General features: G+C 44.5%; 1 protein-coding gene across 1 annotated transcript; it reads left to right on the plus strand.

Annotated features, from left to right (window-relative positions):
• Window positions 1-477: 477 nt before the first annotated feature.
• Window positions 478-16,850, plus strand: LOC111224564 (golgin subfamily B member 1-like). The gene is made up of 21 exons (XM_022749105.1): window positions 478-546; window positions 918-1,109; window positions 1,224-1,337; window positions 1,510-1,677; window positions 1,784-1,906; window positions 2,672-2,785; window positions 3,061-3,766; window positions 3,863-3,939; window positions 4,970-5,030; window positions 6,254-6,349; window positions 6,389-10,169; window positions 10,221-11,339; window positions 11,442-11,853; window positions 11,990-12,223; window positions 12,310-13,146; window positions 13,326-13,519; window positions 13,644-13,803; window positions 14,214-14,314; window positions 14,396-14,467; window positions 15,319-15,409; window positions 15,522-16,850. Exons 1-21 carry the CDS (start codon window positions 478-480, stop codon window positions 15,657-15,659), a joined length of 8,859 nt encoding a protein of 2,952 aa, XP_022604826.1. The 3' UTR covers window positions 15,660-16,850.
• The last annotated feature ends 963 nt before the right edge of the window (window positions 16,851-17,813 follow it).

Raw genomic sequence — 17,813 nt, forward strand, 5'->3', positions numbered from 1 at the left:
ATAACCAGCCACTGCTTGCATGTAGACAAAAGTAAAATACATGTCCTTGGGACTGTGTGTATATTCACATCTTCATAGGACTTGTCATTCAGCATCAGTGTCAGGAGGCACTTGGAGCTGTTCTTGTCAAAGACATTGTAAAAGGTCAAGTGTACATATCAGACACCATGCATTACAGATATAAGACAGGTTTAACTGCAGGCTGCATTTATACTACTATAAATAACTATGAATTCATGCCTACAGCTAAAAATATTCTGAGGCCGAACATTGATGGAGGATACTGGAGAAAGTTGCCAACTGCAGAAAGGTTTTGAAAAATAGGTCTAACATGTCCACCATTTTATCTATAGCAAACCGAACTGGACTTGTGCAGTTTCAGCAAAGGAGCTGTATACATGTCAGAAACATCTCACGTTAGTCTGCGCTGAAGCTTCTAACCTCAGTTTTTTTTCCCCCACTCACAGTGCCATCTTTATGTTGAGCCGTCTGGCCACAGTCCTCCAGGAGCTCTCTGGAGAGGAGGCCCCAGATGGAGACCCACAAGTGAGAGGGCAACTAATGTTATAAAGAATTATAATGAACAGCTTTGCCAACTGTATCCCTTGCTTCTAAATAAGTATGTGTTGATTGTATGTCAGGTCAAATTTGAAAGAGGGTGATTTTAGTAATTGTCTGCTTTTGAAATCAAGACAAGATGAAATCTTATAGCAGAACAGAAAATCTTTATGTGCTTTTGGCCAGTAGCTCAAAATGTCATGCTGGTGTAATTCTTTTAATGCAGACTTTCTGTCAAAACATTTTAAGACTCAGAGCCAAGGTGAAAATAAACCTGATTGACTTGTTTGGGTGATTCTTGCAGACGTCTCAGACCAACAATGATGAATAAACTGACCTTTATTTGTTTTCTTGTACAGGGTATGCTGGTGCCTCAGCTCCCTGCCGGTGAGGGCCAGGCTCCAGTGGAGTCTGAGGCACCTGAGGAGGCCATGGAGAGGCTGGCTCACCTGGAACAACTGGTGGTCCAGCTGAAGGAGCTCATTCGAGACAAAGACACCCAGCTTGTCCAAAAGGACACAGAGCTGGCCAACAAAGATGCACAGCTCAAGGTGAATAATCCTTTGTGTGTGTTTGCTATCAACACTTTGCTCCAAAACGTGTCAACGTCTTTTCTGACTGAGAACCATTGCTTTTTTTGTTTTTTTTTCTCTTCATATTCATAGAATGAAAAGGAAGAAGCCGAGGCTCGATTCACCAAACTCAAACTGCAGGCCAAAGCTAAGATGGCTTCACTCAACAAACAGATAACTGATTTGAAAGGATCAGGAGGAGGCACAGTAAGTTTGAATGAGGCAGAAATAGCCAGTGTTGCGCTTGTAGGGTTATTACAAATCACTCTTTCGGTTGCTTTTAACAAAAAAGATCTTATGCAGAATAAAACATGCCACTCGTTAACCACAAACCAGGAATCAAAATCTTATCTGATTTGAACGTCTGTTTTGTCTACAGCAGAGCCCAGACAGCTCTTTCACAGGAGCTGGTTCTGCAGTCGAGGAGGAGCTCCAAGATCTGAAGAACAAGCTGAGCGAGGAGGAGGCCAACAGCAGGGAGCTGAAACTACAGCTCCAGGCCACCGAACAGCTCCTTCAAGAGAAGGAATCTGCCCACGCTGAGCAGGTGACATAGCTGTAATCACATCTAGTCATACTCTCTGAACAACCAATGAATTAAAATGTACTGAGAAAAGTTCTGTGTGGATAATTTGTTGTGTTTTTGTTTTCAGCTGCAGAAACTGCAGGCGGTGGTCTGCGAGAAGGACGTTCGTTTCCAGGAGCAGATCCAAAAACATGAAGAGGAGCTGATGAAGGTCACAACGCAGTCTCAGAATGACGGCGAGCTTCAGCAGGTGAAAGAGCCAGGAGTTTGTCAATATAACTCCTTAATATATGGTTTATTCTTTAATAGTTGTTGACAGTTATTGTCACTATTTATCTACTTTTTATTACCTGAAACAATTATTTATTTGATCAAAAACATTCTCATCATAATTTTCAAGAGCTCAAGTTGACATGTTTAAATTGCTTTTATTTAACAGTAAAAATCCCCAAATATTCAGCAAATATTCACATTTGAAAAAGCAGGAACCAGTCAAATTTTGGCATTTATACCTAAAAAATTACGTAGATTATTAATCGATTATCTAAATTGTTGCCAATTAATTCTCTTTCTGTCGTTTGAGCTCTTGTTGATTGTTTAAACTAGTACAGCAACATCAAAAAATAGAAAGAAGGACTCTATTTGTGGAGAAAATATGTTTTAGTTTTTAATAATGACACTTTAATGTCATTATCCTGTAAGACAATATAGTAAAATCAAGTCAAATTAATTTATACAGGCCAAAACCACAAATATGCCCCAAAGAGCCACACTCCATTTGGACAAAAACACCTTTTAACAGAAAAAGGGGAGAAACTTGCTCCCAAAATAGCCCATGGACCACAACTAAACTTTATTTTAAAAATGATTTAGGCTAAAGAAAGAAAATTACCCAAACTTTAATTAAACTTTGGTGACTGTTAATTCATTTCCAGGGGACAAACACAAAAATGTTTCAAGTTATCAAGCAGCTGAAGAGTAGATAACTGTGTCTGTGTTATTTCATCGTTCCCAGGCGCTGCACGCAGCCCAGAGACGTTGTGAAGAGCTTGAGGAGTCCTTAAAATCTCGCTCCCAAGTGCTGGAAATGCTGCAGCAGGAAGTGAGCAGTGCTGATCAGCAAAAACAGGTAAAGATCCTGTTGGACTAGATACCATTTTAGCTCCTTTTTGAAAGAATGTTGTTTTAGAGATTGTTCCACATGTTGCCAGACATCTACAGAGTCTTCACGTGGAATGAATACTTGTCCTGTATAAATAAAAGAAAACTGTTCAAACAAGACACACCCTAGATCTCAATGGCATGTCAATATATTTCATTGTTTGGCTGAGCCACACAACACACACCCACTCGTATCCTTCATATCCTCTTTCTCTCTCTCTTCCTCACCCTCTGCGTGCTCAGATCCTGACTGCTCAGTTCCGGCAGATGGAGCAGGAGCTGGCCGAGGCCGTGAAGCTGAGGGAGGAGGAGGGGCAGCAGTGGGCCGAGCGGGCCGGCAGAGCTGACGTAGAACTCGCAGCCCTCCGAACCAGCCTGGAGGCTCAGGAAGGAGAGAGAGCGGAGGTGGCGGCGAGGCAGGAGAGCGAGCTGGTCTCCCTCAGAGAGGCTGGGCTTGTTAGTCAGGAGGCTCTGGAGAAGGAGAAGATGGAAGTTGCCAGACTGGAGAGAGAATTGGCTCTGATGAAAGAGGCTGAGCTCGCAACCATCCAAGCGAGCCATGATGCTTCAGAGAGAGACAGGGCAGAAATGGCTCGGCTTGAAAGTGAACTCGCATCTATGAGAGAGGCAGCTGTTCATGCCGGCCAGGACGCCTCAGAGAGGGAGAAGTCAGAAGTTGATACACTAGAAAGAGAGCTGGCTTCGCTGAAAGAGGAGCAGGTGGATGCCAAGAAGAAGAGTGAGACCATGGCTGAAGTTTGGAGGCATTTGCAAACTCTGGCTCTAGATGATGTACAAGCAGCAGAGGTAAGCCCCGTCCCCGCTGACCTCTCCCTGCTCCTGGACACAGTGCAGTCGATTGAGACCCAGCTGACAAGACTGAAAGACAAACGCAGTGAGAGTGAGGAACGTTGTGCAGAGCTCACCCACACCATGGAAACCCTTCAGGGTAAGAGCATTTATCTGGTTGTTTGCTGGATTCAGTGTGCTAATGTCAAAACTAATGCTTTTCATCAAGGTACTGAAATTTTTATATGATTTTCAGAACAACTTGACAGAAAAACGACAGACCAAGAGGAGGCCGCTGCCAAGATCCAGGAGTTGGAGCAGCAAATTGTAACGGTCAGTACTACGGCCCCATTTACAGGTGATCTGTGGCTGGATACATTATGTGGATGGATCTGATCCACAGGATTTACACCTGGTGTTAATAAGCTTTCACATGATCTCCATACTTCCTGCATTGTGATCAGATCTCTACATGCAAATTAACTTGGCGTTCCGCACGCATTTACACTTTGCGTTAACATGAATTTTTCCTCATCCAGATATAATGTGCAGTTACAGTTTCCATATTAATGTCAGGTGTAAATGAGGTCTTAAACACAGAATGCTTAAAAACACAGAAGTACATTTTTTTTTCTAAGCAGTTACTACTTGCTTAACCTCAGATGTAAACAGCCTGTTTCACTTGAGGTATAAACTTCAAAAGGCATTCCTAAATAAGCTCTATGACACTTGAAAAGCTTTATCGTCTCTGCAAAGCTTAAACTTCAAAGTTTCTCTGTGCCTTTGTACCGAGTTTCTCTTCTTCTGTGTCTCTGTTTATATGATTAAAAAGGTGTTGAAGTGGAGGATGTGGGACCTGAAGCTTAGTATAAGCTGAAATATAAAAAGCAAAAGAAGCTCTTAATAGTTTCTCTTCAAAGTCAAACAGCTGCGTCATTTCTACTTTTCCTTAAATATCAAAACACAATTTGCAGAGTCGCCTTTTATCTGTAGAGAGCAGGGCAGTGATGTCTGGTCGAATCCTCTGCACCAGGTCAGGGTCGCAACCTGTGTCTGGACAGGTGATCCTGGTCAGTGTCAGACAGGACAGAAGCTGAGTCACACAGTAGACAGACCCGTTGTGAGGAAGTAAGTCTAATCCCTTCTGCAGTGATCCACTGTTATGACTGACTGTCTGAGCCGACCTTCACCTCACACTGCAGCCTTACATACAGCTGATATAGATCATCATATAGGCTGCATAGAGCTTTTAAAAACTGTTGTTTCACTCCTACTTACACAGGATGTTTCTCTAGTGAATCACAACAACTTTCAGTCCTGTCTATCTTCAGAAGATAGTCACAGTTTTGTTTCTTCCTTTCAGTTGACTGAAAGAGATGATGTGACTGAACCGTCAGCACAGGATCCAACTGAAGCTGAAAAAGGTACAAAAAACAGGAAACAGACTCGAGCATCAATACGCTCACACTCACAGTAAATACATTCATGCATCTCCAAAACAAATGCACAGACAAATATGCACAAGGCCCATATGTGTAGATATAATCAACAAATACATTAGAATGAATTAGAGCCGCAATAACTAAACGATTAGCTGATTAACATTTTTCTAGCAAAAATGCCAAACCTTTATTAGTTCCAGCTTCTCAAATGTGAGGATTTTCTGGTTTTATATCATTGTGAAATGAATCATTTTGGATGTTGGACTGATGGTCAGACAAAACAAGACACTTGATGGATGTTCTAGGCAAGTTGTTACAGGCAGACAATTTATAGACTGGACCAATAATCAGTCATAGGAGAAAATGATGGGCTGATTAATCTGTAATGAAAGTTGCAGCCCTGTGATGCATTGCTATTGATTAAGCTACTCAGCGGTTTAAAGAATTAGGTCCAACATTGCCAGCTGCAACATTTAAGTGATCCCTATTCACTGATGCATCAATAATTATAATCCAGGTATAAAATACATGTGTATTATTCTGAAATTAAATTCAGAGATTTAAAAAAAAAATAAAATGTTGTCCGTATTAAATTGTTAGTATAATTATTTAATAATCAAAATGAGCATGTATTTAATGTATTTATTTTAATTGTATTACTCATATTTGTAGGAAAGAAATGTTCCTTTAATCTCCTAAAATCACCCTGGGCTCTGTAAAGTGACCATGTGGTTGGTCTTTTAATTAGTGTAAGAAAAAAATTATATAAAGGATAATTTTATATTACTTCAGGATAACATCGGATAGATTCTTCTTAACTTACTGTGTTTTTCCTTCTTCTTGGTTGTCTTAAACTAAACTGTCCAAGATAAATAAAGCAGTCACTTCTGTTTCCAGGAGTGATTTTTGCCCGCCTGAGTATTGATTCTCTGTTTGACAGGCTAGACTAACTGTATGAACTTTGAACACTAATATATTCCTCTAGCAGCACACACCAGTTATTGATGTTGTTTGTTCTTTGACTGAGATAATATTTCACACAGAACAGATGGTTCTCTGAGATCCCTCTTAGTATTGACACTTACACACATTAATAGTTGGTTTTGATCAGATTTTCATCCGGTTGTGTCAAGTATTGGTTAAAACTACAGTTTTTTTTTTCTATTTACTGTAGAAACTTTTACTAAAGACTTTCTCTTCCACAGCAAACATACTGGCACTGGAGCAGCAGCTACTAGAAAAAGACAGTGAGCTGGTTGCGTTGAGAGAATCCCTCAGACTGGCTAAAGACCAGAGCTCCAGTGAAGTCACATCAAGTGAAACATACGATCAGACTCCAGACCAGGATCAGGATGCCAGTACAGCCCCCCATGACAGTTCTGCAGCTCTTCCTGAACTAATGGAGGATACACAAGAAGAAGAGACCACTTTAGTGGCTGAGGACACCTCTGTCCTCTCCATATCTGCTGGTAACGAGAGCAGCCCAGAGCTTATTGGACACCAGTGTGAGTCCCCAGAAGAATCCAAAGGGACCTCCTCAGACGAGATGGTAGCCAGTAGTGATTCAGAGGTGGCCCACAGCAGCTGGACCCTCCTGGAAGCTGTGAATCAAGATGGAGGCCAGGAGTGGCCCTCCATCCTGCAGGACTTTGGCCAGCTGCAGTTGCAGTCCTGGGAAGCGACGAGCATGGAGCAGGAAACCTCCACAGTTCAAGTTGAGTCCTCCTCTGTCATCATCCGAGAGACAGTTCAGGTTCATCTAACACAGCAGAGTTCTTCCTCCACAGACGCTATCGTGCCATCTGGACAGGTCTTTGCTCAGGCCTTAGCCGAGGAACTCCAGAGGAGGTACAGTGAACTTTTAGCAGAGCTGCAGAGGCTCAGAGAAGCAGCTGCAGAGTCACAGGAGAAAATCAAGAGTCTGGAAGAAGAAACCCAGTCCCTCACTGCTGCCAAAGAGGAGGCAGAGTCCCAGGCCAACAACTTTGCAGAGGAGCTCAAGTCAGTCAGAGTGGAGTTGGATGATGTTTCCCAGCAAAGTAGCTCAGTGGTGGAGAAGCACAGTGTTGAAATGCAGCTTCTAGAAGAACAGTTGGACATTTTGAACGCTGAAACTAAAGCCAAGGAGCAGAAGATCCAGAGTCTGCAGAGAGACTTGGAAACAACCCACCTAGCTCTCTCTGAGCAGGAGGGTCAGGCCAGGATGCTGAGTGCTCAGCTGGAGGACAGAGAACTCCTCTCTTCTGAGCTTGAAAGGAAGCTGCAAGATGTGGAAAACAGCATGTCGGAATATTCCCAGATGTCAGATCTCAACAATGAGTCTTTGTCAAAGAAGGACTCAGAGATCAGTGAGCTACAGCTTCGTCTCAGCCAGAAAGAGCAAGAGATGATGGAGCTCAACGACAGCATGTCTGCTAAACTCCTTCAAGTAGAAGAGGAGAAGTTCCAGATTGACCGTGAAGTTAATAAACTGAAGGAGGAGATAGTGGAACTTGAGAAAGTGAGAGATGAGAAACAGGAAGCGAGCGGTGAAGACTCAGCTGCTCATGTAGATGATGAACTTGGTAGCTTACGGAAGGAGAAAGGAGTGCTGCAGACACAACTAACAAACACAAAGAAGAAGCTGCAGGCTGCACTTGTGCAACGCAAAGAGCTCATGAAGAAAGTTGCTGATTTTGAGGCGGAAGCAAAAAAACGGAAAGAGCAAGATGAGTTGGCAAAGGGAGAAAGTGCTGCAAATATTCCAGACGAAGAAAAAACTAGAGGACATGAGATTCAAGAAATGGAGGCTAAACTCCTGGAGCTCGAGCAAGCTTTAAGATCCAAAGAGGAGACAGTAGAAACTCTTGAGCAGAAAATTAGCCAACAGGATCAAGTCATAGAGGAGACGCTTGCCCTGAATAAAAAGCTTAGTGAAGAAGCTGAAAACAGTCAGCACGCATCAGACACCTCTTCTGAAACAACTGCGTTACAATCCCAAGTGGCCTCTCTCGAAGCGGAGTGCGAAACGCTCCAGAAGAAGGTTCAGGATGCTCAAGAATCACGCAAAGACACCATCCGCAAAGCGAAAGAGAAAGACAGACACCACCGGGAACAGCTGAAGCAGCAGAAAGAAGAATACAGTGAGCTGATGGAACGCTTTGAGGAGCGGAGCGGAGAAAGAGAAGTCCTTCTTACTAAGCTGAGAGAGCTGGAAGAAAAAGTGAGCATAGAGAGAGAGGACCTTTCTCATCAAGAGACCAAACAAGTGGCTGAAAACGTGGAGAAGCAAGCAGCAGCAGGGGATTGGGTCCAGGAGGACTGGGTGGATTTTACCACCTCTGAGCCTGATTCATCACAACCACAAACTAGTGATCCGACTCAGCTTCCTGCAGAGCCGTCCGACGTCCACTCCGCACAAATGGAGGAATCTCTGAAAGCTCTCAGGGAGGAGATCCAGACTGTGCGGGAGGCTAACACAGAGCTAGAGAAGCAGCTGCAGGAGACTCACGCCGATCTGTCGTTGAAGGAGGCTGAAATACTGGATTTGGGCAAAGAGCTACAAGCGCTAAGAGAAAAGGAAAGACAGATCGATGCTCTCTCAGAGGAAATTAATGATCTGAGAGAAAAGTATCACCAAGCTGAGTCTTATGCCGAAACCCTAAAAGCAGAGATGGCAGCATCTGCAGATTCCTCATCCTTCATTGTAACTCTTCAGGCTGAGGTGGAAGACTTCAAGCAGTTCCTCGACAACAAGAACCACGAGATAGTGGAGCTCAGTCAGCAGCTTAATGAGCAGAACTCCCTCATACACTCGATGCAGGACACGGTGTCTCAGAAGGATCAGTTAATAACGTCTTTACAGGAAGAATTAAAGGTTGAGCAGGAAAAAACCCAGAGGTTAGAGGTTGAGGTTCCACAGAAGCAAGAGGAAGAAAAAGACAGCGAGGCAAAGATTCAGCAGCTTCAGCGAAAACTTCAGGCCGCTCTGATCTCTCGCAAAGAGGTCCTCAAAGAAAATAAGACCCAGAAGGAGCAACTGGCCTCAGCCGAGAAGCTCGTCGCTGAACTTCAGCAGAAAATGAAGTCGGCAGAAGATGAGCTGGAGAAGCTACGAGCGGAAAAACTAAAACTGATCGATGAGGTCGATCGAACGTTACTGGAGAACCAAAGCCTTGGGTCATCCTGCGAGAGCCTCAAACTGGCCATGGAAGGCATACTGAATGAGAAAGATGCTTGTAAGAGAGAAGCGGACTTGGCAAAAGAAGAGGCTTCCAGGGTGAGCAGAGAATGGGAGGAAAAGGTTCAAGGCATGAAGGATGAGTACGAGACTTTGCTCAAGTCCTATGAAAACGTGAGCGACGAGGCTGAGCGAGTGAGACGGGTCCTGGAAGCTGCCCGGCAGGAGAGACAGGAGTTAGCGTCCAGAGTGAGGACACACGAGGCTGCAAGGCAAGAGGCGGAGAGGCAGGCAGAGGAGGCGCAGAAAGAGGTGGATACAGTGAAAGACAAGATGAGAAAATTTGCAAAAACAAAGCAGCAGAAGATTCTGGAGTTAGAGGAGGAGAATGAGAGACTGAGAGAAATGCAGGAGAAGTCTGTAGTAAAACGAGAGGACAGGCGTCTGAAAGCTGAAGCTGAAAGACTTCAAGAAGAGCTGGGGGCTCTGAAGGCTGAGCTGAATGCTACAGCAGCAGAGAGAGACTCTTTAGGGCAGGAGATTGAAGAACTGAGGGAACAAGTTGCCCAAATGGGAGAGAAAGAGGACAGTGAAACTCAAGCAACAACACTTACCTCTGCAGCTGTTGTAGAAGAGGTTGTCACTGCCCAGAAATCTGACATAATCATGACCAAAGCAGAGCCTGTGGAGAGTCAGTATGAGGACAAGGAAAAACCCGTAACTCCAGAGGAGACTCCAGATGACCAAATAGTCGCAGTGTCTGCACCAGAAACATGTTTAGAGCCCACAGAGGAGAAAGAAAAGGAAGAAATGACTGAAAGTGTTCAAAATGTATTAGAGGATAAAATAAAAGAGATGGAGGCAGCTGTTAACTCAGAGAGGAAACTGTGGCAGGAGCGGGAGGCTGAGCTCAGCGCTGCTCTGGCCTCTCTGGAGCGAGACCTCCAGGAAAGTAAAGAGAAGCTGGCTCTTGTGGCCTCTCTAGAGAAGTGCCTGCAAGAGGCCAAAGAGAGAGAAAAGAGCCTGATTGAAGAGGGTTCGAAGAGGGAAACTCAGTTCAAAGAACTCCTCGGAAGCCTTGAAACTGAGAAAGATAACCTGGAGGAGCGTCTGATGAACCAGTTGGCCCAACTCAACGGGAGCATCGCCGGCTACCAGCAAGAGACGGCAGACAACCGGGAGCATCTGGCTGACCTTCAGCGGCAGGTGGAGAGGTTGGAGAGGGAGCGAGCTGAACTGGAAGCCGAGGCTCAGAGCGAGAGGGACCGGGCGTCCAGACTGGAAGAGGACATGAGGCAAGCCCAGAGAGAAAGAGCTGAAGCTGAAGCAGAGTCTGGTAAGCAGCGGGAGCTGGAGCAGCAGCTGAGGTCTGCTCAGAGGGTCAGAGAAGGCAGCCAGAGCAGAGCACGTCAGCTGGAAGAACTGCTGAGGGAGAAGCAGCTGGAGGTCCGACAGCTGCAGAAGGACAGCATCCAGTACCAGGAGAGGATCAGTGAGCTGGGGAGGGAAGCTAAGGCACTGCAGCTCGGCCACAATGAGCTCAACAGCAAACTAGAACAATCCCAGCTGGAGAGCTCCAAAACTCTAGAGGACCTGAAAAGGAGCGAGGCAGAGATGGCTAGCTGTAAATCTCAACTGGATGAGGTCCAGAAACTGTTCAGCGAGGCCTTAGCTGAGAAAACAACTTTAGAACAGAGCGCCCAGCAGAAAGAGACCTCGATGAAAGCCGAGGCGGAGCAAACCCTGGACTCTGTGAGGTTCAGACTGGGAGCTGAACTGAAGGAGATGGAGCTGAGACTGGAGGAGGCCTACAGAGAACGGGAAAAGGAAGAGGAGGCCACCCTGGAGGCCAGAGAGATCGCAGAGGGAGCTGAGAGACGAGCCCAGGAGATGCAAGCTCGTCTAGACGAGTCTCTGGCCAGGTTAGCTGCCTTCTCACGCTGCATGTCCTCACTGCAAGATGACCGGGACAGGGTTTTGGACGAGACCCGGCAGTGGGAGACTCGCTTTAATGATGCTCTGCAGGGTAAGGAGGCTGAAGTCCGGGAGGCTGAAACACGAGCCAAGGAGGTGGCAGAACAGCTTCAGAAAGAAACTGCACTGAAAGAGGAACTTCAGCTTTCTGTGGACAGGTAAAATCCTCTCTGTATCTGTCTTTATTTCATCGTTTCCTTGGATTAATTATGTTCAGCTTTTTATCTTAAAACTCACAAGATTGTTTGTTTGTTTTTTAGACTAGAAAAAGCAGACAAAGCCTGGCAGCTGAGACTGGAAGAAGAGGAAAAGAAAGTCACAGAGAGTCAAGCTGCCCTCCAGGAGGAGAGGAGCAAGCTTCAAGAAGCCACAGCTGAGTTGCAGTCTGCACAGAATGAAGTCCATACACTTACAGATGAGCTGGAGGGTCTTCGTCACCGAGTCCAGGCTCTGGAGGAGGCTGTGGGTCGGCTGCAGGGTGAAGTCGACCAGGCCAGGACTGAGCTGAGGGAGAGGGAGGCGGAAGAGAGACGGCTGTGCCTGAACGTGGAGCAACTGGAGACAGACCTGCGGTCCTCTAAGGCCTTGACAGAGAGTCTGCAGACTGAGTTACATGAGAAGGAAAAGAGAGAAGTGGAAATGCTGGGGGAGAAGGAACAAGCTGTTGCTCAGGTATTAACGTTTATTCAATTACAGAACATAATATATATTGTTTTGCCCTTTCATCGATGTTTAATAAGAGAAATAATTGCAGCTTTTAGTTATTCTTAACAAATTCTTCGCCATTCATATGTGTTTTATTTCCCAGGCTGCTGACGAGGCCAGAAAAGAGGCGGACAGTCGAGCACAAGAAGCTGAGGGGGAGCTGGAGCAGAGAAGAGGAGAAGTGCGGGATCTGGAAGAAAAACTGCGAAAGGCAGAGGAAGAGAGCAACAACCGAAAAACCAAACTGGACTCTTTCATGAAGGCCATGAGCTCCTTGCAGGATGACAGAGACAGAGTCCTCAACATGTACAAACAGCTGGAGGAGAAACACCTGCAGGTAATGTACAAAAAAAAATATATAACATGTGTACTACTTGTATGTTTTTTCTTAGTGGCCAGTATAATTGTATTGTCTCACGCCAGGTGATGATGGAGAAGGATGGTCTGATCCAGGAGGCAGCAGGGGAGAACAACAGCCTGAAGGAAGAGCTGCGCTCTCTGCTGGTCCAGAGAGACGACCTGTACGCTGAAAAGGCCAAGCTGTCCGCTCAGCTTCACGGCTATCGTGATGAACTTAACCAGGTCCTGAGCATGAAGGACTCCCAACATAAACAGCTTCTGGCAGCTCAGAGAGAGCGGATCACGTCTCTAGAAAGGGAGCGAGAGGAATTGGAAAGTCAGTTAAAGAGTGTGAGTGGAGCCGGAGAGGCAGAAGTAGAAGCAGTGAAAGTGGAGAGGGAGACTCTTCGTCAGGCTGCTGATAGTGGGACAGTATCACAGGTGATAGATGCTCCTGGTGCAGAGGTGGAGAAGCTGAGGGAGCAGCTGCAGGCAGCAAGAGAGCAAGTAGAGACTTTAGAGGAGACTTTATTAAGGGAGAGACAAGAGCAGGATAGCAAGAGCAAAGAGCTAGCTGAGCTGCGATGGGAGGGAGGTGTGATGCGGACAGAGTCTGAGAGCGCCCAGGAGAGGGTGGCGGAGCTGGCCCGAGACCTGCTGGCTGTCGAGCAAAAGCTGCTAGAGGAGAAAGAAGCTTCGACGCAGCTGAGGTCAGAGAACCAGTCATTCGCTAAAGCCATGGCCTCCCTCCAGGACAGCAGGGAGCAGGCAGTAAACAAGGCCCAGGAACTGAGCCTGAAGCTGGAAGAGATGAGCAAAGCAGGTGGCCCTGCAACTCACAGCAGCCCCGGAGGCTCTACTGGAGAAGTGTGGGGCCTGAAGAATGCACTACAAGCCCTTCAAAATGACAGGGAGAGACTGGTGAGTGTCGTTTCTGCCACTAAAGATATATTTTAATTTTAAACACACATATTACAAGAGTTCAAAACAAACCATTGCAGTGGTTTGCATCTATTAATGCAAAAACTATTAATAGAAACACGTCGTTTTTTTATGGATTTTCTTATGGATATTTCTTGTCTTTCCTTCCTTTTGTGCAGCTGGAGCAGCTTCAAACACAAACGTCTGAGCTCATGAAGCAGAAATCGGAGCTGGCTCGGCTGGGAGCAGGGGAGCTGATTAAAGTCAGCCAGGAGCTTTTTGAGGAGAAGAACAAGAACGAAGACATGCTGGGTGTCATAACACAGCTGGAGAATGTGGTGCAAATGGGCAAGCAGGAAACGGAGACACTCAGGTGAGACACACCACAGGCATTTTAGTCTGATTTTGACGAGGCAAACTGACAAAAGGAGTCTTTGATTTATTGTCTGTGAGTCTGAGTGTCTTGTTTTTTTTGTTTTTATGTGTGTGTGTGTCAGGCTGGAGCGAATCGACTGGATGGCTCAAGCAGAGCAGCTGAAGCAGCAGACCCTCGCCACACTCTCAGAGAGGGACCAACAACTGCGACAACTCACCGCTATGCTGGAGGAAGCTCGCACTCACCAGCCTAAACTTCAGCAGGAACACTATCAAAGAGAGGTAGCGGTATATTCTGTACATAGTGGCGTTGCTAAAACACTTTCTTTACATACGTGGTTCCCAACCTTTTTAGTCTTTTAAAATGAGCACTTGTCACAGCTTCTGGACAAAAACTGTCCTTCTCATCCCTTTAATCTAAAGTTACTCTAGTGGCATTTCAGATTTATCTTGGGCCCCTCTTAGGGAGCCCGCTGCTGTCAGTATTTGTGTCATTCTTCTGCTTATAGTTTCAGATCATGTCGCACATTGGCTATAAACAACTGGACCTTAAGTGGTGTTAGAAGTGTTTTAGTTTGATCCAGAACTTTGGCTCACTGAAAGCATCATAAAAACTATAAAATCAGAAGAGGTAGGATAAGGATTTTGCATTTAACGTGAATTATCTCCACAATGTCATTATCTTCCCAAAGAGCACAGACAAAGTGGACAGTCCTCCCGGAGCCCCACAGGAGCGAAGCAGCCTGCTAGACAGCCACGCCTTCATAGCTGAGGTCAAAGAGTTACAGCGGAGGTAAAGTATGGATCGCACATTAGCAGAGTTTTTCAAACTGGCAGGACGTATCTTACAGATTATTTACCGTCTCTGCTTCAGGCTAGATGAAGAGACGCAGCAGAGGGTGGCTGCTGAGGAACAGCTGATGGTCACACAGGACAGACTCAAACGGTATGAAATATGACACGTGATAAAAGAGATAAAAACTTTATTGGTCATGCGCAGGGAAATCAAAGCTCAGGGGCTTCTGGCCCAATTTTAATTTTACTATTTTGGTTCGGTCTAACCTCCCTCATCAAAGCTGTTTCCAGGCAGCTGTTTTTAGCAAAAAAAAAAAAAAACTTTGATGAACCCACTGTTCACTGCCTGCCCCAGCACCAAACTACAGACACGCAGTTTGTCAACTCGCTGGGGAACAAAGTGAAGCATTTAGCAGCGAAGGAGCCTGATACGTCCCTCAGGAGTTGATTGTTTGAGCTAAAAGGAGAGTGAATAATGGACTTAGATTTGTCACCTGGACACAAACATGAATCCTAATGTTGTGCATGATAAATAACTGCAACTTGAAAGATGTGTGATGATATGTCAGCGATTTGTTAGCAGCTTGTAAAGGAATAAAACTAGAAAACTTTATACATCATGAGCATCAAGCGTTTATAACAAAAACCATGAAAAATAAAAGTGGTACTATAAACTCTATAAATACACAGTACACATGGCAAGACTGCACGTGATGACTTTAGGCTCCAGTTCATATTCCATGTTGTATCATGCTGCTCTTCCACATGTTAATGTTATTAGAGACGTTGACTATTAATTTGGCCTTAATTAGATTTTTCTAATTGTATAATGTTGAGACTAAGGATCATATTAGGTGAAAACAGCTGGCAAACAGTGCTGTCATACGCTTTCTCTTGAGTTTATCTGCATCTATAATTCATCTTGTCCCTTTTTGGGCTCTGATGAATTTGTTTAATCAACAGAATCTGACAGCTAACATCTGTTTTTATTCTTATTATCAGCCACAGCCAGGCTAAATGGCACATTGCACAAGAAGGGGATCACTCTGAGACTGCTGTCTTTATCGAGCCGCCGGAAGGAGCTGTCACTCGAGTAAGGTTCCACTAATGTCCTGTACCAGCTAATTTGTCATCTTCAATAACTGTAATAATAAAGACTCACGAGCCGAATGTTTCCTGCAACCTTGTGTTTCTTACTCATGCAGATTCGGAGAGGCGGCCCGGGCTTGATGCGGATGCTCCGAGTGGCCTTCTGCTCTCGCCAACGTACCCCTCTGCTGCTCAGCCTCTATCTGCTCACTGTGCACGTCCTGCTGCTGCTGTGTCTGGGCGGATACCTCTGAAACCAGCTCCCTCTGACAAACCCTGAAAGATAAGACACATGAGAAAGATAGAGAGAGAGAGAGAGAGAGAGAGAGAGAGAGGAGGGGAGAGAAAATGGAAATGTGACACAGACCTAACCCAAGCCATCAATATGTTTTATATTGTTACTTGTAATAAATTAAAGGGTGTGAAGGCTATTGTACACACACACGCACACACGCACGTGCACACACACACATACACGCACTTTACAGGACTTAAACTGTTATCCAAAGTATATAGATTTATGTAAGGAGCTGTTGTCATTAATTTTATTCATTTTGATCTTGTGTGACTTTGAGTGTGTATGACAGGTTTTTCCAAGCAGAGAGGACATAAGGGACAAACTATAAATTTTCCTCCTTTCCTTTTACCTGCAGTTTAGGGGGGAAAAAAAAGACAAAGGCGATTCGTAATCAAATATTTTGGCAGATGGTGCTGTTCGTGTGCCTTTAGATTTGGATATAAAAGGGTTACTTTACTTTACTAAGTAAAATTTTTTGGGATGTTAGGGAAATGTCCAAAATGAGAGTGTTACCGTGTTACTGTTAAACCGTTAGACTGATAAGACTGATACCTCTGTCTCTCTGTTAAATATAAGGCTAACTTACTTAGCTTAGCTTAGTACAAAGACTGGAAACAGGGGAAACAGCCAGCCTGGTTCTGTCAAATGGTTACAAAAAAAGCACCTCTAAATCTCACTAATTAGCAGTTATCGTCTAATTTGTGTAATCCGTGTAAAATGACAAACTGCCAGGGTAGCTGTTTCTCATGGTGGAAAGTAACTAAGTACATTTACTCAAGTACTGGAGTTACATGTACTTTACTTGAGTATTTTTTATTTCTATTTCATACTTCTACTCCACTACATCTCAGAGGTAAATATTGTGCTTTTTACTCCGTTACATTCATCCAACAGCTATCGCTACATGTTACATTAAAGACCGAGATTTTAAATGAAAAACATAAGACACTGTATTTTAAGAGTTTAAAAGTTCCAAACTTCTCAGATGGTTTCATTTAAAAAACGGTTTGAGGCCCAAACAGGAACATGATCCACAATTTCACTGAAAACGGTGAAAGATCAGAGAATATTCCAAAAACTGAAAACAGATTTTTGTATCACAAATTAGTTTTTTGTTTGTTTTTTTTCTTTCTTCTTTCCTCTCCCATTAATTATGTCATGACCCCTCAGATTTATCCGGTGACCCTTTGGAGGGGCCTGACCCCTAGGTAGGGAACCACTGGACTAAACTAACTGTGTATAAAGCAGTTAAAACCAGCTCCACCTGGAGCAGCTACAACAGTAAAAAGCTACTTAATGCATCAGTATTAGCAATCTAATAAAGTCAGATATAATCAGATATGAGTCACAGGAGGATGAGAGTCATTAGTACATTTTGCTGATAATACGGTACTTTTACTTAAGTTGAAATGAAAGAGTACTTTCTTCCGTCCAACAGATTTTCCCCGTTGCCCGTCCTTGTGCTAAGCTAACCGGCTGCTTCCTGTAGCCTTATATTTAACAGACAAACATGAGCGTGGTGTGGATCTTCTCATCTAACTCTCACCAGAAAGGGAATAAGTGCATTTCCCAAAAAGTTGACCTGTTCTGTTAAGATGGCTTGAGGTTCAGGACGGGGTGTTATAGTCCAGTCTCTTCCTCCTCTACTCATTTAATGCACAAAAAACGGAGCACAGTGCAATTTCTGTTCTTACACATTCCTCTTGTGTGTTTTCATTGTCTTTTACTTTCCTCTTATATAAATCACATTATTTGTACATATGTACCTGTATCATCTGTCAGCTGGATGTGGGTTTTCCCTCTTTCATGTCCGGGATGATTCCCTGTCCATGCTTCTGTTGCACAGATTTAGATTTTACAGTTTGCTGTGTAGTTTTTATGGCAGATGAAGTTGCCTTAAGGTGCAATGTAACCACAGTGTGGATTCATTCCAGAGGAGGAAGACTGCTGTTTTAAACTGATATCCATCCCATTATAGACTACTCTGATGTAGCATAATTTATTCATCTTAAGTTGAGATTGTCAAATTCTCCACTATCTACACTCTTGTTGAATCACTCTGTACTCACCGTCTTTCTAAATTAATGTTCTTCACATCTTACACACAGCT

Source organism: Seriola dumerili, unplaced genomic scaffold (assembly GCF_002260705.1).
Source record: "Seriola dumerili isolate Sdu_G_001 unplaced genomic scaffold, Sdu_1.0 BDQW01000138.1, whole genome shotgun sequence".
Classification (NCBI taxonomy): domain Eukaryota; kingdom Metazoa; phylum Chordata; class Actinopteri; order Carangiformes; family Carangidae; genus Seriola; species Seriola dumerili.

Excerpts from the sequence above, each read along its gene's own strand:
- LOC111224564 (XM_022749105.1), top strand. The coding sequence starts at position 478 with ATGTTGAGCCGTCTGGCCACAGTCCTCCAGGAGCTCTCTGGAGAGGAG. Across the intron at positions 3,767-3,862 it reads CACCATGGAAACCCTTCAGG|AACAACTTGACAGAAAAACG; the intron begins GTAAGAGCATTT and ends TATGATTTTCAG. Across the intron at positions 3,940-4,969 it reads TGGAGCAGCAAATTGTAACG|TTGACTGAAAGAGATGATGT; the intron begins GTCAGTACTACG and ends TCTTCCTTTCAG.